A 24283-nucleotide genomic window follows, 5' to 3' on the forward strand; every position below is an offset into this window, starting at 1 on the left:
AATATTACGAGTTTAACGGTATTTCTTTTTCTTTTTTTTTACAAAACACCCTAGTTGTTAACGAAGTCTTTTGTCCAGCACCCTCTTCTTTAATAGATCTATAGAGAGTTGTAGTTGACAGAATCCTTTTTACATTATAGGGCTGCTCTGTTATATCCCGGCCGTTTCAAGAGGTTTTTTTTCACAAAAACTTGAATCCTTCTTGGAATAACATGCTCTTTAATATTTCGTAAGGGGTTTCTAATTTTCTCACCAAAAGATGGTTAAAACCTGAAGTTAGGTCTCGACCAAAACCAGACGATATGTAGTGAAAAAATGTTGTTTTTTTCCAATTCAAATAGCTAACGTTGTTCGAAAATAACAAAGAGAGACGTAATTTTCTGGGGGAGAGTTATTGTAAGAGGGGAGACTGTTTGGAGCCTAATTTTAATAAGGAGTAATTGTCAAGGGAGGTAATGCTCTGCGGTGATCATACCAAGGAGGTGACAATCTCTTCCCACATTCTTGATATACTAGTTGTTAATGCCCAATGATGCAGTAGGGCAATTCTGAAATGAGCGTTAACGGTATAACAGTAAAATAGTTACAAAATTGATGAAACAATGCAAAGAAAGCAAATTAAGACAGAGACGAAGAATACAAATAAAGATACAGTGCACTCCCGTTACAACGAACACGGTTATAACGAAATTTCGTTATAACGAAGCAAAACTTCTGGTCCCAAAATTATCGCCATTAAAGTCTTTGGTACAAAATTCGCTTATAACGAAGACGGTTATAACAAAATTTTCGTTATCACGAAGTCTTTTCTGAGCACCACTGACAAAGAAAAACAAAGGAAATGTGCTCCGTTGTAACGAAATGCGGATCGCATTCGAAAATGCGTAGCGGAACAAGCATTTTTAAAGCGTCTCTGCATGAGCGAACGCATCATTGAATGTTCACTCCGTGTATCACGCACAGTTTCCGAGGGGAACTTGCGTTATTGTAATACAATAATCTGAATTCAGATCAAACACACAGATTCTGATACAACTAAATGTCCGTAATAGTTCGGAAATGAAATATTAAGCACATTTTGGCGTTATTCCATAACAAAGGTTCGTTAATCCGATAATAAAATATGGTCCTTATTCTCATTCTTATACGGTTCCTTAGTCCGAACATGATAGGAATTCAAAACGTTCGTTAATCGGAACATTACAAAAAATATCGTTAATCCATGGTGAAAAAAGGAGAGTACACTAACAAAACTTCAATCCTTATAATCGTCTTAAGATAAATAAATCTTCGAAATAACTAACCTTTCTCATTTTTTTTTCATTAACAAAATTTCTTCGGAATAACGAACCTTATTTCATTTTCGGATGAAAAAGCCTTCGGGACAACGGACTTTCTGAATAGTGAACCTTTCTCACTTTTTGATTTATAAACCTTCAAAATGACAAACCTCATTTCATTTTCAGATCAACGAACCTTCGGAAAATGAACAATATATTATTTTGATCTAAATTATGAACTTTCGGAATAATGATTCTTCAGAAATGCGAACCTTCAGATAAACAAACCATCGGAATCCCGGGAATGGCGAAACTTCGGAATAAGGAGCCTTCGGAGTAACGTACTTTAGTAAGAAAAGAACCTTGGAATAGCGAACTGTGATAACAAAATCCTACACCGTCATTTTCTACACATGTGTGACAACACAAACAACTTTATGCTCTTTTAAAAATGTAATATTTAAACGAAATTAAAAAGGTATTCTCCCATCTCACATAGCTTTCCAGCGTATGATGAGGATTCAACAAATAGAATTTTTTATGCGTGGTTTCATTCTTTTCCTTATACATTGCATATTACAGTTCGGTTATAACGAAATTTCGTTAAAACGAAAAAAAGAAAAAAACAAAAACTGCCGGTCCTGAGCATTTTGTTTTAACGGGAGTGCATTGCACCTGAACACACACGAGATAAATCCCTTGTAATGAGAGTAATGAATGACAGGAATAAACTACCTTCACGGGGGACAGAGAAAAGGGAGAGGGAAGAGGAAGATGATGGGTCAAAACCAGGGCACGTGAGGCATGAGATATAAGCTCCTCAAAATAAAGAAGTGTTACATGGAGTTGTGGTAAACGATAGACGATTGTGGTTTAAAAAATATTGCAAAAAGTATAACTCATTCTAAAGTGTAACATTTCTTCAAAATGTCTTTAATTCAATGGTAAAGGCATTCAAACTTAAACTTCTTTTATGCTACACTTTCAAGAGAAATCAGAAATTTCGGAACAGTAAAAGAAAATACAGATTTAGCGAAAATAGTTTTGGTTAAAGGCATTGACATTTACTGGATTACCGGGTAGGATATGAAGGGACAGCTTCGTGTTTTATGAACATAGAGTCAAAATACAGAGGGAGAAATTAAGCTTGTACATAATTCGTCCTAAATGCAAACGATACAAATCGTAAATCCTTAAGATGTTGTTTTCATAAGATGATGTCTCAGTATGGCATCTCCGTGATTCCTGGCAAATAATACAAAGAACTTCGATTTCTGTAGTAATGATATCCTTTTTATTAATAGTAAGAGTCGGGGGGTGGGGGCAGTGACCCGGGAGGTAGTTACCCAGGGAGTAATTGACGTGGTGCACTGTCCTGGGGGTAATTTTCCTCTTGATAGTTATAGGGGAGGGGGAGTTGTAGGCCTACTTATCCGGGGTAATCATCCATGGGGAGTTATCGGAGGGGGTAGTTATCGGGTGGAAGTTATCTGGGGTCTAGTTATCGGAGGAGGGGGTAATTAACCTGGGGATAATTATCCTGGTGGTTTTATCGGGGGGGGGGGGAGTTATCCGGAGGGTAATTATCCGGGGGGTAATTATCCGGGGGGTAATTATCCGGGGGTAATTATCCGCGGGGTAGTTATCCGAGGGGTAGTTATCCGGGGGGTAGTTATCCTGGGGGTAGTTACCCAGAGGGTAGTTCTCCTGGGGGTAGTTACCCAGGGGGTAGTTTTCCGGGGGGTAGTTATCCAGGGGGTAGTTTTCCGGGGGGTAATTATCCAGGGGGTAGTTATCCGCGGGGGTAGTTATCCAGGGGTAGTTATCCGAGGGGTAGTTATCCAGGGGGTAGTTTTCCTAAGGGGGAATTGCCCTGGGGGGTGATTGCCCTAGGAGGGTAGTTGTCCGGGGGGGTAGTTGTCCTAGGGGGTAATTACCCTGGAGGGTAATTGCCCTTGGAGGGTAGTTGTCCGGGGGGGTAGTTGCCCTAGGGGGGAATTGTCCTGGGGGGTAATTATCCGGGTGGTAGTTATCCGGAGGGTGGTTTTCCAGGGGGTAGTGTTCCTAGACCCCTATTTCATTAAGCTGATGATTTCATGTTTCAACTTGGTGTGTACTGGTCACGGTCAATGCCAGAGTTTGCAGTATATGACACCATTTGTGTGGGGCTGTGAACTATTATATTAAAATAAAAAGTATCTCCAGAAATAAGAAGTTGACCCAAAAAAAAGTGCTGAAGAAATAAAGAGAACACAAGATCAAAGCAAATGCTCTTTATTTTCATTACAGAAAGTTAGTATTCTATTGTGAAGCTTGTTATTTGATGTTTCGAGGAAGTTCAGCAATATATGTATACAATTTATATAGAACACCATAATTATGCTCGTTACTTTTATAGATATGCAGATATTTGTCCAAGACTATGAGGTGACATGCACTACTGAGTATGAAAATGGATCGGTATCATTTCCAAAACCATTAAGCTCCTTCCTTAATGTTATGTTATGCAGTTTATTCTGATTTGGAATTTATTATACCCCTTTCATATTGGCATCCTCGGATGTCACGCTAGACTCGCGTCTGGGATGAACACGGCGCGACTGACCGCAAAAATCCTTATGTACACACGAGGTACAGCCTGTATGCCCTTTCATATTGATCTCGAACACGGCACGAACTCAGCACACGTTTCCATAGCAACCCACTCGGGACTCGGTCCCGTTATTGCTTGCGGCCAGCTTCCCGCGCTTTTTTCATGAAAGCGACAGTCTGGCAGTCCATCAAAATGCCGAATCCACGAATTTCTCCAAATGCATTGCAACAATATATACATTTACAGCTGACAACAATCAGTATACAGTGTATGTATAGCCACTGATGGCAGTCGTCAGTAATCATGTCAATTACCAGCGCTGACTGACCCAATTCCAAGTAGACGCACCTAATGATCTTGCAATTTCACACGTGAAATGAGTGAAAAAATTGTTGAGACATAAATAAAACATTTACTATGTTATTTTGTAGTCAACACATATGTTTTTTTATCATTATTTTTCAATCATTTGTTGTTCTTACGAATTTGATATCTCTGCATGTCGGCAAACAATTTGCCATGGCATTATACGATAAATATACGATCATTGTACGTAGACAAAGCACACACGTGTATATTTGAATACATACTAACGCGCGCTCGCTGTTGTTAATATCTGAGATTTCCGGTTCCGGTTGTATGCCGTGTCCGTTCATATTGGCAGCGTCTAGCACAAACTTCACGCCGTGTTCATCCACTGTTCGTGCTGTGTTCACGCCGAATCGAGCTTTCATATTGACAATGGTCTGGGATGAACACGGCACGTTTGTTTTTTTTTTTGGCCAATACGAAAGGGATATTAGAGTCAAATAAAAGAAATGTTGGCTTGGATGCTGTAATCCTTGCCTATTTTATACATTAAAGGGTGGTTTTTATCAGCCAAAAACATAACAGTTATTAATTTGAGGTTTTCAACAGAATCTTGTATGAGGATTGAGACTTGTTATTTGTATTTAAAAGAGGATATTAAGCAGGAGAATAAGAAGTAATCCAAGCTAAATCCGACTTCCTCTTGTTGACATTAACTTTATTAAAGGTATGTTTAATGCACTGTTGATGAAAATGTTTACTTAAATGTGTTATACAACAGGTCTTTAGTGCTGTTGTGGTTGGTCTGTAACTGAAGTCTACTCACAACAAAGGTTTTAATTTAGCATTTTCTGAAAAGCTCTATTTGTGTCTCATAAGGTGAATGCATCATACAGAAAAAGTGATAGGCTGTGTGGCCAGTAAATCATAATTCAACTTCACACATATTTCAAATTTCTTCAGTGTTCAGGCCTTAAAGGTGTATTGATTGTATCCATGTAAAACATTCAAAATGTATGAACATCTTATAGGTTTGACATCTATTATGTGCAAGGTATTATGGCTGTATTATTGAGAAACCTATAAGTGACATGTTTAGTGTTATGGTATATACATAGAGTCATGTGTGAACATATGTGTGTGTATGTGTGTGTGTGTGTGTGTGTGGTCAATTCGTGCATGCAAACTACCCTGGGTCCCAGGGTATAACGGGTAGTTTGCAGGTACAAACCCTTGTTGGGCGTAAAGGGGTCTGCGCCAAGACTACTACATGCACTAACTGGCACTGTCCCTCAGACTGTTGGGAGACGCTACAGTACAGGGCCTATGGGACAGTGTAGTCTTGGCGCAGACTCCTTGACCAAAAACAAGGGTTTGTGCCTGCAAACAAGCGGTCTAGCAATCCCTTTCCCAACCAGATATTTTGTCAGTTTTTATATTTTGATTATGTACACCCATAGGACATTCATCTAGGCCAAGTTTGGTCCATGGGCTCCATGGGGTAAATTACACCCGCCGGAAGATCTTTTCGGGGGGTCCCTGGGGGCCGAACCCGCCCTCAGGGACCAGGCTGACGCGCATTTTGTTAATGAGGAGGGTGGCCCCAGCAACTCTGAGGGGTCAAACCTTTTGGGCTTGGTTGGGTAAATTGACCAGCAGCCAGCTCTCAGACTACGAGTTTATGAATGGGTCATCGTAAAAGTAGCGCGGCTCTGCTATAGTTACTGAACGCAATTTTGAATGCTTGGCGCGGGCTACTTTAGCTCGGACCAGGAGCGGGCCAAAATTGCATGAGTTACTGAAAGCGGTATTAGAGTCCGGCTGACAATGGATTTCATTATTTCCTTAAATTCTGCAGAGTGATTTTTAAAGCCTACTATCCACAACCAGTGATGATGGCAAGGATTGACAGGTGGAGGATGATGACAACGTGACCTTTGCAGTATTGCGAATGCCGATTACATTATCATCAGAGAGAAAGCAGCACCCAGGCCAGTCACAACCTCAGGTAGTCCCATGTCTAATTTTAACCTAAAGAAACTAATAGATTATTAAATCGACATGCTCACCCTCCCCCCCCCCCAAAAAAAAAAACAGAATACAATAGATCACATCATTGCCCCCTCTTCCCAAGAAAAAAGAGACAAATATTTACGCTTTTCTCTGAAATACATGAAGAAAATATCATGAAATGGAAGTTAAAATAGAGGATTGGATCTTTTTGAATGCTAACATAAATACATGTGTTATATAGGGCTACGCTCGATATAAGGAAGTTGGCCGATTTGATACTATTGCCTGTGTGTTTGAATTCATATTCACATAGCGTAAGTATCATATACCGTATGGCGTTTTATTTCAAAAAGTCATTACCTCATGGGGTATTGAAAGTTTGGTTGATTTGGTTTGATGTATTGTTTTTTAGCAATGTTTAACATAACTGATATACACAGTCAGACCACAACTCCGCTGTTAATAAGATCAAATCAAAAATTTATCGTACGCGCAGGTTTTTGCGCATGTCCTTCTCAGCAACCGAGATTTTGCGAGATATTCAGAGACGGAGTGCATGGTCGACGAGATTCAGCGCCAAAATAGTCCGCACCTGGCGCGGGCCACTTTGGCCTCCACCCATTCATAAACTAAAAATATTCGACTTGGTCCGCTCCTGGTCCGAGCCAAGAGGGTTACTGAAAGGGGTACAAGTCGAAAATTTTGAGTTTATGAATGGGTGGGGGCCAAAGTGGCCCGTACCAGGTGCGGACTATTTTGGCGCTGCTGCAGCTAGCACCAGGCGCGGACCAGGCGCGGACCTGACGCTGATCGAAGAGTTTATGAACGATAGCAGCGCCAGGCGCGGGTCAAAATTCCTTTCACGGTCAAAGGTCACAGCTTACGCTGCTCAGCTCATAAGCGCGCGGCACGCACATCAAATATCGCGCGAAAATGCACTTCCGCTCCGCTCTGTCCATGAGGTGTTCAGTTACCATGGCAGTTATCTCTTACTTGACCGAGTTTATGAATTGGTCATCGTAAAAGTAGCGCGGCTCTGCTATAGTTACTGAACGCAATTTTTCATGCTTGGCGCGGGCTAGCTCCGACCAGGAGCGGGCCAAAAATTCATGAGTTACTGAAAGCGGTATGAAATCTCGTCAGAAATTAATTGTACAACGCAATGATTTATTCGACAACCTGCCCCGTGACAAGAATCAGTCCACATAAAGTCATTATATTTTGATAGAATGATAGAAGATTATAATTTATAGAATGATATTTCCTCTTTCATTTCATACCTCTTCCATTTAGTCTCACGTTTATGACGTTGGTCTCGTGTACCCCTAAAGAAAAGTAAAAAAATATGGAGATTCTATGTTTTATAATTTCCTTTTTAAGTATATTTATATGTCATAACCTTTCAAGTGGTCGAATTTCATCAAAAGTACGTCTCTTCAGCTTTTTATCGATGTATAAATAATGTACATTGCTAATGCCGTACAGGGGCTGTAAAATGTGGTCTCCAAGCTCATTACGTACTCGTAATGTCCGCGAGGTTCATGCATACGTGTGCGATAAATGCGAAGGTTTTCTAGGGAGTTGCTGTCTGACTGTACACACAGCAGAAAAGTAATTCCCCCAATCAAAATAATGTCACTTTTTAACAGAAACAAAAAGTGGTGATGTTATTTTACCATCTATTGTGCCACCCCCCCCCCACCTTAATCAATATCAAGAGTACAGTTTTGCTTTTCTTGATCCGTCTTTAAAGAGTGCATGCTTGTTTAACGAAGTCACAGTTACACCTTCTTATGCTCATTCGACATGGGCTGTTAGATGTTGGTTGCATTATCTGATTACAATCCTGAACAAAATGGATTTTGCAGTTAATGAGAGTTGACCATAGCCAGTTCCTCTAAAATTGTGCTCAACCAATCACAAAAAAATAAAACATGAAAAGTGTCACAATAGATGTGGAGGGGTCAACGAAAACGATAATCATTATGTACACACAAGAAACAGAATACTTTATACCCTCCCCCCCCCATAAAAAAGAATATATATATATATATATATATATATATATATATATATACATATACATATATATATATATATATATATATAAAGATAAGTAACAAAGCTGCAACAAAGTTCATGCTGTATTCACCAACGGTTTATTTCTTCACACAAATTTTCGGGCGTCTCGCCGCCCTTTCTCAAGTGTTGATACTGAGAGAACAATAACAAAATTAAGCCATAACAATATATTGCAACCGTGTTACCAAGGATGCGCGCTTTAACGCATCCATGCTAGGCATCCTAACACCCAGCGCGCATCCTGGCAACAGTACAATGTTACGTCATAATGAAATTACAATGAGTATAAAGCATACATGAAAAAACTCGGCACGACTGATACAGAAGTAATTCCTCTGAATACGTAGCTGCGGTGGTAATGTAAAAGCAGTGCATTATTTCTTTCAAAATTCAACATACACATAAATTAACTTTAATTCTAGTGTATAGATAATCTTTACATAATCTGAAATTATCATGATCAATATAAACATTCGATTTTTTAAAATCAAACTGAATCGTCACACTGATGGTTATGCAAAATATGTGCAAGCAGTTTACCATTCCTTTCAAACTTCAGCATACACATACATTAACTTCCAAATTCTGGTGAGTAGATAGTCTTTAAATAATCTGAGACTATAGCATGAATATGAAATACGTGAAAAATCATATTTTTCTTCTTTTGATTAAATAGATACGTCACAATACGTCTCGGAGTGGAAAAAAGACTGGTTCCAAGAAATGGTTAAAAGGAGCGTCAGCATTATATCACTCAAGCAATATAATGATAAGATCTATTGCAGCGGGGTAAACGGGAGAACATACAACAATAAGCGGCGCACCTACTTGTAAAAAGTGTAGTTCGTGAGCCATGATAGATCTATGTTCATGCCCTGTCCCTGGAAGCTTCGTGTGCGGATGATTGTTTTTAGTTCTTTCACGTGTCTTTCTTCAAATGCTTCCATGTCCTTGTATAAAATGCAACATTGCAGATCTGTTAGTGTGTGATTTGTTTTGTTGAAGTGTTGTGCGACTGGATGTTGTGTTTGACTTCTAATGATTGTGCTTTTGTGATTGTTGAAACGTTGTCTAAAATTTGTTGTTTCTCCGATGTAGACAGCCAAGGGACATTGCTTGCATGTAAGGCTGTATACTACATTCTTGCTGTTGCAGTCCCCTGACGTCGGATGGAGGGTGTGGCCGGAGCCAAGTGTGATATCTGTATCTGTGATTAGGTGAGCGCATATTTGACATCGTTTGTTTCCACATTTATGATTTCCAGTAGGATTGATTGTTCTGTTGACTCGAGATCGTGTAAGCAAACTCTTCAGGTTGCGTGGCTGTCGTTGTGCATGTAAGGGACGTGCTGTTAACTCGGGAGCTACCGATTGGACTTGTTTGAGAGTAGGCCATTCTTTCGTTAGGATGCCTAGCATGGATGCGTTAAAGCGCGCATCCTTGGTAACACGGTTGCAATATATTGTTATGGCTTAATTTTGTTATTGTTCTCTCAGTATCAACACTTGAGAAAGGGCGGCGAGACGCCCGAAAATTTGTGTGAAGAAATAAACCGTTGGTGAATACAGCATGAACTTTGTTGCAGCTTTGTTACTTATCTTTTTATATTGCCAACACGTGGACTACCTTATCAACATATATATATATATATATATATATATATATAATATTAAAGTAACCATCTGCCTTTGATGTGTGCACGTTTCAGGAAATCATTCTCATTCGTATACTGACGTTATTCAATACATACAGATATACAATTGCCATTTTATTTTTGCTCTTTTTTTTCGCTAAAAAAAGTTACTTCATTTTGATTACGGTGAATTATTCCTGTTTTGTGTGTCTGTACAATGTTAATAACAATGTACAATATAACTTTCATTTCATGAAATTATATGTACCTTATGAATAATGCTAATGAAATGCCCACACAATCATACAATTTACCGTTTGGAAATAATAATCTAAAGATGCAGGCTACCACCTCACGCAATGCAATATATATATAATCCGCGAGTAAAATAAGGACAAATGTGCAAAAAATAAGCGGAAGAGACGTGAAAAAGTCGATTCAGAGTAACACAATTAGATAAGATTTGCTGCGTTTTGATACGATCCCAGACGATCTGATGCAATGATTACGTTCAAAAAATTAGAACATTTTTGAACAGTCCAAAAAAATTCTACGATTAACGCGATTGCCCCGATTGACCTAAAGATCTAATACAATCTGAAACCACCTGATAAGATCACTACAATTGCTCCACGATTAAGACTACGATTTCAATTGTGGCGCCAATCGTGATAGTGGGAACGCCGCTTGAGATACGGACTCCTTTAGCAACCAATGCGTGGTCGAACAACCGAGTTTGGATAAAATTTGCCATTTTTGATCGACTGCTGCTGCCAAGTTAGTTGGGGTATATAGCTTATTTTCTGTAATTTTTTTTTTGTCTTAATAAGCATAATAATATGTTATATTGAGTTATTTTGTGTGTGTGTGCATGTTTTGAAGCTGATAGTTTCAAAATTCGATAAGACAAAACGATTTGTGATGCATATCTTTTTAGTACTAATTACAAAGTGTTATCACACAAAATACCATTAAGTTTTTGCTCCCCATCTCTGAGTTATTACAACTTGCAACATTCTGATAACCCTACCTGTCATTTTACATCGATTTTCGGGTGTTGTTTTTGAACCACCGTTTTCGAATGCATAAACCAGGTATTAAACATTTCGGTTAAAAAGTTTTTAGGTACTCGCTAAAAAAAAAAAATGAGCGAAATATTCACTCTTGAAGGAGTGAATACAAAAAAGAGTGAATTTAGAGTGAAATTGGAGTGAATTTTGAGTGAGAATGTTCATTTTCACTCGTTTAAGAGTGACGTCAGGGATCACTCCAAAATCTTCGAGTGATCCCTGAGGTCACTCCAAAATGAGTAAAAATGAACATTTTCACTCAAAATTAACTCCAATTTCACTCTAAATTCACTCTTTGTTGTATTCACTCCTTTAAGAGTGAATATATTCATTCAATTTTTTTAGAGAGTAACTCATGAAAACATAGGTAAATGTCTATCAATACACAAAAATTGTTGTCGCTCCTCGATTGGACGAGGGGTGATTTGTGACTTTGAGCTTGGTAATATTTTTCAATCAAAATTTGAGGGTCCCCTACAAGAAAAAGATGCATACTTTTTGGCCGATTTTTCGTAGGTCTCCAGAGCACCCCGTGAGAGTATTTAAATATACATAATATTGGGTTCTATGCTAATTGAATTTTTAAGTTATCAGCTTTGAAACAAGCGCCCAAAAGCATTAACTTTGACGCTTAACACCATTTTCGGTGAACTCGTGCGCAATAACGGGTACTAGTGGTCAGATCCCATCCGTCAATGCTAAGCTTGGCTGCAGCAGTCGATCAAATATGGAAAATTTTATTTAAACTCGGTCGTTCGACCATTGGTAGCTGAGGGAGGCCGTATTTTACCATTTGACCTAGGGGCGAAATACAATCGTATTTTAGAATTTCCCGTCAGATACTTGGGAGGACATTTTGTGCGAGTTTGAAGAAAACCGAAAGGGGTCGGGTTACAAGTTGTCATGGTGCATTAAATGTCACAACCATGAATTATGGAAAATCACGTTCTTCTATTGATATGGACTCTAGTTTAACAGAGAAAGCACGTGGAAGTAATTTTTTCCACCATCTTATAGTTGTGACACAATTATCTTTTGAATTTGAATTGAATTCAATTACTGAAACTGCATTGGTCTTACACTCGAGACACAGTAAACAGTTCCAGCACGTTTATTTTTATATATCACCTGACATCTATATCATAATTATAATGAATATGTATGTATATATATATATATATATATATATATATAGAGAGAGAGAGAGAGAGAGAGAGAGAGAGAGAGGCAGCAATGGACTCAACCAAAACATGGTGAGGCGGTGCAAGGACAGTTAAATATTATATTGCCAGCAAAGCTTAGCCCTTCTTTAGAATTTACAATGACAATAACAATATGAACAAATTGAACCTCAGTGTAAAATCATATTAAACTTAACTAATTCAAAAATGTATTAAACAAAACAATAAATACAAATCATGCAAAATTACACACTTTTTTAGCAATTTCAAATAACAAACAAACATAATATTACTAAATACAATCACAAAACGGAACTTACTCTGTTACTGGTCGGTACTGTAGAGTGCAAGTGTTGAATCGACACAGTTGAAGGACACAGTTAAAGGCATTGCTTTACAGTTCAAGACAGTACGGTGTACTCGTTTTAATCATAACTTCGATGCCATGCTTTCCAACTACTTATGGAATGCCAAGTGTGTAATGCATATCTATTGCGACACTACAATCCTCCTAACTTGCGGATTGAACTCAACTATACAGATATTTGATTTGATCTATAACATCCAAATATGAAGATAGACACTGTGTAATAAACTTTTGTCAGTTACTGAACTAAGGCATACTAACATGCAAAAACTTAATAAAAGCACAGCAATAATTATGATTTGCATAATCATTTTATGATCCTCTTATACGTGAATATTATAAAATGTGTTACATAATGATTGCCTCAGTTATAAAATGCAATCTCACAAATATCATCTGTAAATCATCCATGCATTTGGTCATGATAATAAACACTAGCATTGCGCCTAGAAGAGAGTATAAACCTATGTTGAGTTGTTGCTGTTATTGTTTTTATTGGTATAATTGGAAACCCTATCTTGTTTCTTTCTTTCTCTTGTTTGACATGCGAAACAAAGTGCTTAAAATGTAAGAAAACTATAACTGTTTTGTTTCAAGCGAACTAAACTACAAAACAAACTTTCTTTTGTCTGATTTCAACCACACAGAGAGACTTTTCTCTTTAAAACATCTAACAGCCTTCCTTTCTTGATGTGTATGCATAATGAGTGACCTTCTTTTGAACAACACACTATGAAAAACTAAACTTTTTTTTCAACATTCATGCACATGTACTTTTACATAACATGATATGATAGACAAATAACCATTTTCCATCATACAACTTTCTCTGTGACATTCATATGCGCGTATTTTCCAGCACAATATGGTAGTACACATGTACATGTATGGTGAATTTTAAGGATTACATGCGCAGATGGGAAGTGACTTTCTTCCTTATAACATTTCCTTTCACACAATACGTTGAATGTCCTCTTTTTTTGTAAGTTTATATACAAACATGAAGACACTTGTCAATTGTCTTTCTTTCTTTCTTTCTTTCTTTCTAATTCTCGAACCTGTGTAATGTGTCAATGAGGAATGAAAAAATGTATCTAAAATGACACATTGCATTTTGTTTGCTTTCTTCAAATATGAATCAACTGATAAATCCATTCTAGCATTCACTTTATGACTACTTCAATCTTTATTTTACATTTCACTGAACCAATGCTTTTTTATCACAATAATGCTTTCATCAGTACATTTGCATGCATTTGCAGAAGCTGATACAGCGTACCAAATTTTGAGGTTAAAGGGACCATACAGTACTGGTTGAGGTGGGGAGTCAGGTTTATAACATTACTAAGTGAGATAATGAAAAATCTCTTATGAAGTATGAAAGAGCATGTAATTCTAAGAAGGATTCAACGTTAATTTGATGAAAATTGGTTTTCAAATGGCTGAGATATCAAAAAAAGTAATAATAAAAGGCGACAGGCCACGCCATTTATTAGGATCTCTTTGTTTCACCTTGTTTTTGGATATCTCAGCCACTTCCAAACCGATTTTTCATCAAACAAACTTTTGATACCCCTTAGAATTGCATGCTCGTTGACATCTCATAGAGTGGTTTCTGAATATCTCGCAAAACGTTAAAAGCTAAATCCTCACCTCAACCAGAACTGTACACACCCTTTAAAGCCAATCATGCTGACCTTGAACTAATTGAGAATGTGTATCTCCTCAACAACATGGTAATGTTAATGTGAACATAATACATGTTGTGCAATGAATCAACATTGTTGAAATAGTTTTTTTCGTTCTTGTGAATTACACAGTCCGGTATAATAGTCATTCAGATATCTAGGTGGAGCACGATCACGTGGCGGATTTCTTCGTCCTACCAAAGGAGGAGTTGGGATGGGGTTTGCGATTTGTGACAATGGTGCCTCATCGTAGTCGTCTGTTTCAGCATGAATATCACACTGACCTCCCAAGACTTTGAAGCATGATGAGTGTCGCGTTATGTGGTTTGAACCTCGAGATGCAACAATTTGTGAGCCATTAATCGCTATGACCTTTAATGGTCTGGTGTCGAACGGAGTGGTGTATTTACACTTGCTTGGAAAAATCGCGATATTTCTAAAATCGCGACATTTGGGTGCAAGTTGTTAAGCAACTACACCCAAACACCCTCGAAACATCGCCAGAAAAATCGCCAGCCGGAGTGCGATTTCTTGAAACATCGCGAAGTTTGAGGCGAAGTTAGCGAGTGTAAACCCAAGCTGCAAAAATGTCGCGATTTTTCACCACATGACTTTCGGTATCGGATTGCACCGGGAGTTTACGCGCGCTCCCGATACCTGTTTGGAACGTGTAGAGAGTCGGTCACTGGCCAGAGTACTAGTACATGGTAAAGTGAACAGGTCTAAACGGCCGATCCTCGATCGGCTCGTGGTCTCTCACCTCCCTCTCCCTGATGAAACTAGTATGTGACAATTAGTAGTAAACCTGAAGTTTTCCAACCACGTATTATCACCCCATGACGACTTAACAAAATAATGTTCTCCCAGAAATGCGTTGATTGTGGGAGTGCCCATACTGCTCTCGGTATACGATGTTTGTGAATACAGGAGTACGTAACAAGTGTCGGTTAAACAATGGCGAGTTCTTGCTGTCGCCTGATAAAATACCAGTCCTCACTTCCAAGTCCTACTTCTCACTTTCGTCATATCGGCGAAATTTCATGATCCTTTAGAATGCTGCTTTCATCAACTTTTCCATACTTAGATGAAGTTTTACACACCTACTACGTATGTGATACGTATGTGTTTTACCATAAGTAAACACTCTCGAGAAATACAAATTTATGTGTGCATTGTACTGATAGAAAGCCCTGGCTCAACGTTCCAACCAGCTGGCTGTGAACAAAATATACTGCACTAAGCACCACTGCAGTGAAAACGAACAGAATAGCACGCGCTTCCACTCAGCTACCGTGTTGAAAAGAGGTCAATTACACATGCGCACTACCGACCAAAAAATCGCGATGTTTCGTGAAGCTCAAACTTCGCATGCTTTTGCGCGAGTGTAAACGGTAGAACCAAAATATCGCGATTTTAAAAATTGCGATGTTAGTAGGTGTAAATGCGGCTGCGCTTGACCAGGACATACTTATTTTCGATTTTCTGATTCTTTGATGCTTTTCTGCGTTTGTTTTCTGCTACTCTTTCATGGACTTATGGCGATTGCGAGTTTCGCTGTCATTTTCTGCATGCAACTGAAGTTCAGGTAAGCGGGTGCGGATTGGACGCTGGAACATTACCGTCGCTGGTGGTGCCCCAGATGTGCTATGTGGAGTAGCTCTGTAGTTCCTCAGAAACGTATAGAGCTCTTGTTTCAAAGACTTATGCTCTGTGGTTGCTGTGCGAACAACTTCTTTTTCCAGTGGCCATTGTGGTGTGACTCTAAGATGTCGGAATCTTAAGTATACTGTGCAAACTGCATGAAGTATTCGCTGTTCAAAGGTGGTCTGTTGTCAGTGCGTACAACTCCTGGAATACCGAACAATGCGAATATGCGATCTCAGTGAGGAATAATCGCTTTACTCGAAGTAGATGTAAGAATCTCAACCACTGGAAATCGGCTATAATCATCGATGATGACAAGTAGCTGCTAACCGGTTGGCAGATCTGAGAAACCAATACCGACTTTTTTCAAAGCATGTGTTGGAAGTGCTGACATTTGGATTGGTTCACGCGTAGTTGAACTGCTTGTTGCTTGGCATGGAATACATTGACTGATCTTTTCTTCCACGCGTTAGTCGAAACCGGGAAACCACACTCTGATCAAGTAGTAGCACTTTTCCGTCTTTCGTTTCGCTGAGCTCATTCTTTACGTTTTTCAAACACTGCAGCTCTTGTGCGATCGAATACCAGCTATTCTCTTCGACAGCTTTTATACACGCTTGTAAGACAGCATCAGATGCGGTTGCTTCGACTATCTCAACAATGCTTATCGATTTCGGCACTGCGTTTTCGACGATGAAGTTAATGTGCTTTTCTGCGTTTGGATCAACGGTGGATGTGCTCGGTGACGGATGTCGCGACAAAAAGTCGGCAGGGTGGGTTGCACCTGGTTGGTATTCTAGCGCAAAATCATACTGCTGAAAGATGCAGCATCCATCGCTCTATTCTTGCTGATGGAGATGAATGAGACTTGTTGAACAGTGGCACTAACGGCTTATGATCTGTGATCACCGTGAACTTGCTGCCATACAAGTAGAGGTGGAGGTGTGCGATGCCCCATGTTACTGCTAAGGCTTCGCGTTCAGTCTGCGAATATCGTTTCTCCACAGCTGTAAGTGAACGGCTCGCTAGTGCTATGATTTTGTCTGCTTCGCTCACTGCTTTGTACTAGCATAGCACATAGCCCAACGGGACTAGCATCGATGACAACCGCAGTTGAAGTGTCGAACTATGCCATGTGACAGTGCTGTGCGATCGCTTGCTTAATGTCATCAAAGCGTGACGCTCATCTCATGACTACGGAACGTTCTGTCTGGTCAGATCACGTAGTAGCTCAGAAAGAGATGCAAGGTTTGGGATGAATCTCTCACAGTATGTTCCTAAGCCAAGGAAGCTGCGAACATCTTCCCGATTGCTAGGAGGTGTCGCCTCGATCAATGATTGGACTTTTGTGGGACTTGGCGAAACACCTGATGAGCTGAAGATGTGCCCAAAGAACTCAACTGAAGATTTGTTGAATTCGCATTTGTCGCGATTACATTCAGAGTTAAGTTCTTCTCAGACGCTGCATACTTCACAAGCCGTTCATTGTGTTGTTGCTGATTATTGGCATATTATACCAATACGTCATCACCGATGTTGATCACACCCTGCAGACCGGCTGGGGCTGATTGTATCAGATTTTGTAATCGTTCTGCTCCGCTATTAACTCCAAAATTCAACCGCTTATACTGAGACAACCCAACATGGGTGGAGAAGACCGTGAGATGATGCTTGATGCTTGATCTAGTTCAATCTGGTGGTAGCGTGCATTTCGAACCAGCTCACTGAACACTGTAGCACCATTCATATGTCATCGAGTGTTAGCGTGACATGCCGCTCTCTCTCAATAGCTTTGTTTACTGCACGCATGTCCACACAGATCAGGATGTTGCCTGGTTGCTTTTTAGGCACAACTCGAATTGGGGATACCATGGCGTAGGCTTACTATGCACAGGCTCAATGATGTCCAAGTCTTGTAAACGTTTCAGTTCAACTACGGCATGTTCCCTGTCGCGAAACGGTATCCTGCGTTGCGGCTGAGTGACAGGCGTAAGGGAAGGATCTACGTGCAGTTTGCATGTAACACCTGCTAACTTGCCGAGTCCAACAAATCGATCACTGAATTCGTCGATGACCGATGGTGTGGCATAAATATTGTATGTATGCAGCTTTGTTTACTGCACGCATGTCCACACAGATCAGGATGTTGCCTGGTTGCTTTTTAGGCACAACTCGAATTGGGGATACCATGGCGTAGGCTTACTATGCACAGGCTCAATGATGTCCAAGTCTTGTAAACGTTTCAGTTCAGCTTCGACATGTTCCCTGTCGTGAAACGGTGATCCTGCGGTGCGGCTCAGTGACAGGCGTAATGGAAGGATCTACGTGCAGTTTGCATGTAACAACTGCTAACTCCAACAAATCAATCACTGAATTCGTCGATGATCGATGGTGTGGCATAAATATTGTATGTAACAGCGATCATGTGGAGCTCTTTCGCAGTGTTCAGACGTAACAGTGTAGGACCACTATGCTCTGTAATGAAGACTACAGCCTTTTGTACTAGGTGTTTCAAAAAACTTTTCCAACTTTTGATCATAAATAGTTCAAAAACTGTTCGTCCGATAAAACTGTTATTGATATGAGTAATAGCTGAATAGTGTATAATTTTGTTGAAGGTAATTTGAGTGTGAAAGCATAAATCAGTTTCATTAAATCTAAGAATGATTTTGAAGTAAGGTTTCAGATTTTGGTCAAATTTTAACCCTCTGTACAAAAATTGAACTTTGCACAGGAACTAATGATGTGTATGTGAGTGTGTGCTGACAATGGCCCTGAACAATGGACATGCCTGGACCATGTGTTGACTAGGCGTCAGTCTCGCGATCCCAGGCACATGAATGCTTAATCAATAATTCTTGTGGATTGCCCTGGGCACTGCTAGTCTAATTTCATGCACGGTAAAGGGTAAAATGCACGCACATGAAAAAAGTAAGCACACGTTTCCATGTGCTTGCAAACACCACATTTCAGAACGAATAAAGACTAGCTGTGGTAGTGGAATTTCTCATGAATGAATAATAAAGCGTTCAAACCCTGGCCATTGTTCAGGACCATTGTCAGGGTTTTAACCACATACTCCCATACACACCCACTGACCCCTGTGCAAAGTGAAAGTTTTGTACACAGGGTTCGAAATAGAGCGAAATCTGGAACCTAACTGTGAAATTGATCATGGATTTCATGAAACTGATTTATGCTTTCATATCCAAACCAACTCCAACAAAATTGTACACTATACAGCTATCACTCATATCAATGACAGTGTTATCTGATATATAGTTATTTAATTATTAAGAATCAAAAGTGGAAAAAAAATTTGAAACACCTAGTATCTGCGCTTTGTGACTTCCTGGCAGCGAGATTTTCTCCAGAACATCGATTTGACTGTAGGCATCAAATGCATAGACTTGTCTGTCTGTAGGTTCGAGGGGTATCTGTTTCTTGCACATGGTGTTCAGAGTTTCTCGACTCATAATGTTCACTGACGCCCCTGTGTCAATGGTAGCTGTAGTCTTGACATCATTGATTAGCACGAATGCTTTGAGTAATTGATTACTCTCATATGATGGGCTTAGAGCGAACAAATAGTCCTCGTTAGGTGAACCATTTTGGGCTGCTTGTGGGGATGGTTGTGATTGCGGTAGCGACTGTGAGTGTTGTGGTGTCTGTTCCACAAGGTTGATCTCAGCTTGTTGTTTCAACCTGGTTTTACACACTCTTGCAAAATGATTTTGCTTCTTGCAAAGTGAGCAGTTTTTTCCTTGTGCTAGACATGGGCGATCAATATAAGGATATCTGTCACCACAGTTGCGACAGATTTGACTCTTTGAGTTCTCCTCATGCGTAGCTTTAGCATGTTTAGCAAGTTTCTGACGTGGCTGTTTGTGCTTGACGTAGTGCACATCAGAAGTATCACGAACACACCCACTGCTCTTTGTTATCTCACTCTCATGGGCGGTAGCTACTTCAGCTGCTCTGACAAGTGTGATGGCTTGGTCTGAAGACCATTTCGCTTCACGCAGGAGTCGTTGACGAATGTTAGCATTTTTCATGCCTAGGATTATTCTGTCCCTTATGAGAGACGCTGTCAATGTTCCAAATTCACACGCTTCTGCTAACGATATCAGAGATGTGACAAAGCTCTCAAATGATTCACCCTCTCTTGGCACTCTCGTTTTGAAGATGTACGGTTCATAGGTAGTATTAGCATGCCCCTTACAATGCTGTTCAAACTTGTCAATTACCCTCCCATTTTATTATTTCCCGGAATCTGCTTCGTCAGCTCAGGTAAACGTATTGTACAGGTCGACTGCTCGCTGCCCAATCACGGCTAGCAGAGTCGCCACCCGCAGCGAGTCGTCTCGGGTCGCTATCCCCGTAGCAAGCTCGAAGTTACAGAAGGCCTGCTTGAACTTTTTGAAATTGGTCGCAAGATTTGAAGAATCAATGTCCAGATTTGGAGGCGGTGGAATTGTAAATGTGGCCATCGTTTGCCCAGTCCTTCGTCGCCAATGTAGAGTACAAATGTTGAATCAAGGACACAGTTAAAGGCATTGCTTTACAGTTCAAAACAGTACGGTGTACTCGTTTTAATCATAACTTCGACGCCATGCTTTCCAACACCTTATGGAACGCCAAGTGTGTAATGCATGTCTATTACGACACTACGATGAACTGCCTATGGAACGCTAAGTGTGTAATGCATGTCTATTACGACAGTACAATTAACTGCCCATAGAACGCCAAGTGTGTAATGCATGTCTCTTACGACACTACAGTTACGGTCTTATATGTTTTCTGTGTAAAGATTGCAGCTGGGTGTATATCATATGTTTGTGTGTATGGGGGGGGGGAATGTTCTGTACTGAGGCTCGCTCCCATTTAATTAATAATAAACTATAAATACTAACTTTTTTGAAACATCCAACAGCATAAAAAACGTCCAAAATTTAATTATAATTTCGTCACATTAACACACTTCTTATTTCGCGTAAATGCTTGTAGATATATAATATGTAATGTATTAATTGTATAGGTATTATTTGGAAGGTTGAATGGAAAAAGAAAGTAACGTGGAGGTATGTACGTAGGTATGTGGGCAACTAGAGTTATGTGTATGAATTTTTATGTATGCGGATGTGTTAATGTGTAGAAATTGTATTAAATTTTGAAAGTTTTTTATATTGTTGAATGTTTCAAAAAATAGTTGGCCTATTTTTAGTTTATTATAGAATAAATGAGAACGAGCCTCGGTACAGAATAACCCCCCCCCCCCATACACACACAAATAAAATACACACCCGGCTACAATCGTCAAACAGACAACATATAAGACCGTACCGAGCAGTAACAGAGTAAGTTCCGTTTTGTGATTGTATTTAGTAATATTATGTTTGTTTGTTATTGGGAATTGTTAAAAATGTTTGGAATGTTGTATGATTTGTATACATTGCTATGTTTAGTACATTTTTTAATGGAAATAATTAAGTTTAGTTAAGTTTCGTATGATTTTACACTGAGGTTCAGTTTGTTTATTTGTTGTTATTGTCATTGTAGATTCTGAAGAAGGGCTGAGCCGGAAAACTTAATTAAAGGGGTGCTTTGCACAGAGACAGCCACGTCTCCTTGCAAGCTTTGCTGGTGATATATATTATATATATATATATATAATATATATATTAAGCAAGAAAAAAGCAAGATACATAATATGATTTAAAGTGTGTCAGCATATATGTACATAAAAGACAATTAACATAACATGTGAAACATGAGGGAACCGCAAAAGCAAAGCTTGTAACCGCGGGTTACCGGGGGGAAAAAATACCGATGTGGATTTGTTTTGCAATGGAGATAGGACACATTCTAAGTACTAACAAAAGACCCGGGGGTCTCGCGCTCACCTGAGTATCGCAAGTTCACCTTTCATGCATTCTTGCAGATTCTTACCTAAGAACATTAGGGAGTTTTCGCTGCACGACGGGAAGACCAAAAATACGCGGAAGCAATCAGCTGTGACAGTCCCCGTACTCGGACTCCCGTCCAAAAAGCAGTTTCGCTTTCCTGTGCAGGATGGAGGCGTGGGGACAAGATCGCTGATTGACTGGCTGGCTGGCTGGCTCACTCCTGCCCAGAATCGGGGCCGAACGCTATTTTGGCCGAGTACCGTCCTCGTTTTCCCCAGGGCGGGACGTTTCTTGGATTTGATCATGCGCAGAAGAGAAATTTGCACGCGGCACACTCAACTCCCGGCCGCGTCGTGCTTGCGAAAACTCCCTATTGCAAACTTGGAACGGGGCAGCTCTGAGAGCTGAGAGCGTGGTGTCCACTTGCTATCCCATCACATGGTGCCCAGTTGAACAAATTGAGATTCTAACTGCTAGGTATGCTAACTGCCAAGTTTGGTGAAAATTCATCCCGGGGTTTTCAAGAAGAACATGTACAATTTAAGTCCTCATTTGGATCCATCCCACCCACCCCCGGTTCCAAGGGGGGCACCCCTGATTCACCAAAATAAACTTGAAACTACAGTCATCAATGTACTAACTCATTTTACTATTTAGTTCTATCACGTCTGGTTTAAGAGAAGATCTTTAAAGATTCTTTCATGGGGGTGGGTTGGACCCCCTCCAAGGTGGGGCATGGTGCCAATTTGAAGGAATCGAGATCATATCCCCCTAGGGATGCTACCTGCCAGGTTTGGTGAAGATTCATACAGGGGTTTTCAAGAATAACATGAACATGTACAATTTAAGTCCTCATTTGGACCCATCCCATCCCCCCCCCCCCCCCCCGGGCCCATGGGGGTGGGGGGGGGCACCTCTGATTCAACCAACAGTAAACATGAAACTACAGTCATCATTGTACTAACTCATTGTACTATTTAGCTCTATCACGTCTGGTTTAAGAGAAGATCTTTAAAGATTCCTTCATGGGGGTGGGTTGGACCCCCTCCAAGGTGGGGCATGGTGCCAATTTGAAAGAATCAAAATCATATCCCCCTAGGAATGCTGCCTGCCAGGTTTGGTAAAAATTCATGCAGGGTTTTCAAGAATAACATGAACATGTAAAATCTAAGTCCTCATTTGGACCCATCCTACCCATCCACCCGCCCCCCCCCCCCCAGTCCCAAGGGGGGGGGGGGGGGCGCACCCCTGATTCCACCATGAACAAACTTGAAACTACAAGAATCAATGTATTAACTCATTGTACTATGTAGCTCTATCACTTCTTTTTTTTTTTAAGAGAGAGAGAAGATCTGTAAATATTTCTTAACAGGGGTGGGTTGGGCCCTCCTAGAGCCCTCCAAGGAGGAGCATGGTGCCAATATGAAGGAATCGAGATCCTATGCACGACGCGCGACGGACGCTGGACGCCGGACGCCGGACGCCGGACGAAGAGCGATCGCAATAGCTCACTTGAGCTTCGGCTCAGGTGAGCTAATGACAAAAGTTAGACCCCATTTACAGTGAGTGAAAGGGTCGGGCTCGGCCGGGGCATAGCCCGGCCTTTATTTCACTGTAAACGCGCGAAAGGCCAAATGCGGTACCAAAATCGGCCGCGCATTTGGCCAAGCTCTGGAGGTAGTCTCGGCCGCGGCCGAGCCCGACCTTTTCTCACTGTAAACGCAAACTGGACCAAATGCGGTACCAAATTGCGACCGGCGCGCTCCCAATAACAGTCGTTTGTTTACAAGCAGTGCAACACTACGACAAAATATTGAAAGGTTTTAATTAAAAGCCCGGGCAGCGCCTTCCACTTTACCAAGCCCTGCACTGTAAACGGGGTCTATATTCATGAAAGAAAATTGGAAAAACAAAACAAAATAAAACGAATAAGTACTAACTAGAATGTCACCAAGCAATAGCGCATAATTTCAAAGCGATAGCTAGCTTAAGTTTGTTAGTAAATTCACCTCGTCAGGAGAATGGCATTGTCGTAATGAAGCGGATCGTCATCGCCTTTGGGGTTGTACTTCTGTTGCCACTTACAGAAACTATCTAGCGTGTGGTCGGCATGATTGGTGATCTCCAGGTCATCCTGGTCAGGTAGGAAAGGATACCGTGTGCTTATAGACATACGTAGCAAGTCTAGATTTGCGCGGTATGAACTGTTATTGAAGTGGATATTAATACTACATAATGCCCATTTAGATCACAGAAAGAGAGCAATGTGGACATAATATTTCAGAATTGACTATAACCAGCAAGTTTGAAATTAGCTCATGTACACATTGGTACAAATGGCCTTTCTTTTTTCTTGGTTGGGCACTTCACTTGTTTTCAAAGCTTGCCCGAAGTAACAATTTATGGAATTCAAACAAAGAATGAACTTTCGTTTGGGACAGGTGACCAAAATAGTCCCCCAGTTGGCATTTCAGCAGGAATCCATTTCATTGTTTTGAATTGAATGCAATAACAACC

General features: G+C 40.3%; 1 protein-coding gene across 1 annotated transcript in view; it reads right to left on the reverse strand.

The window, feature by feature from the left end:
- LOC139742442 (A disintegrin and metalloproteinase with thrombospondin motifs 7-like) overlaps nucleotides 1–24283 on the reverse strand; it is a 177026-nt gene that overhangs the window by 130257 nt on the left and 22486 nt on the right. Inside the window, exon 6 of the mRNA XM_071652981.1 lies at nucleotides 23776–23900. Within this exon, the coding sequence (XP_071509082.1) occupies nucleotides 23776–23900 (125 nt within the window). The remainder of the gene's footprint in view (nucleotides 1–23775; nucleotides 23901–24283) is intronic.

Source organism: Diadema antillarum, unplaced genomic scaffold (genome assembly GCF_040938485.1).
Source record: "Diadema antillarum isolate AM-2024a unplaced genomic scaffold, OU_Dant_1.0 seq00000999_RagTag, whole genome shotgun sequence".
Lineage (NCBI taxonomy): Eukaryota > Metazoa > Echinodermata > Echinoidea > Diadematoida > Diadematidae > Diadema > Diadema antillarum.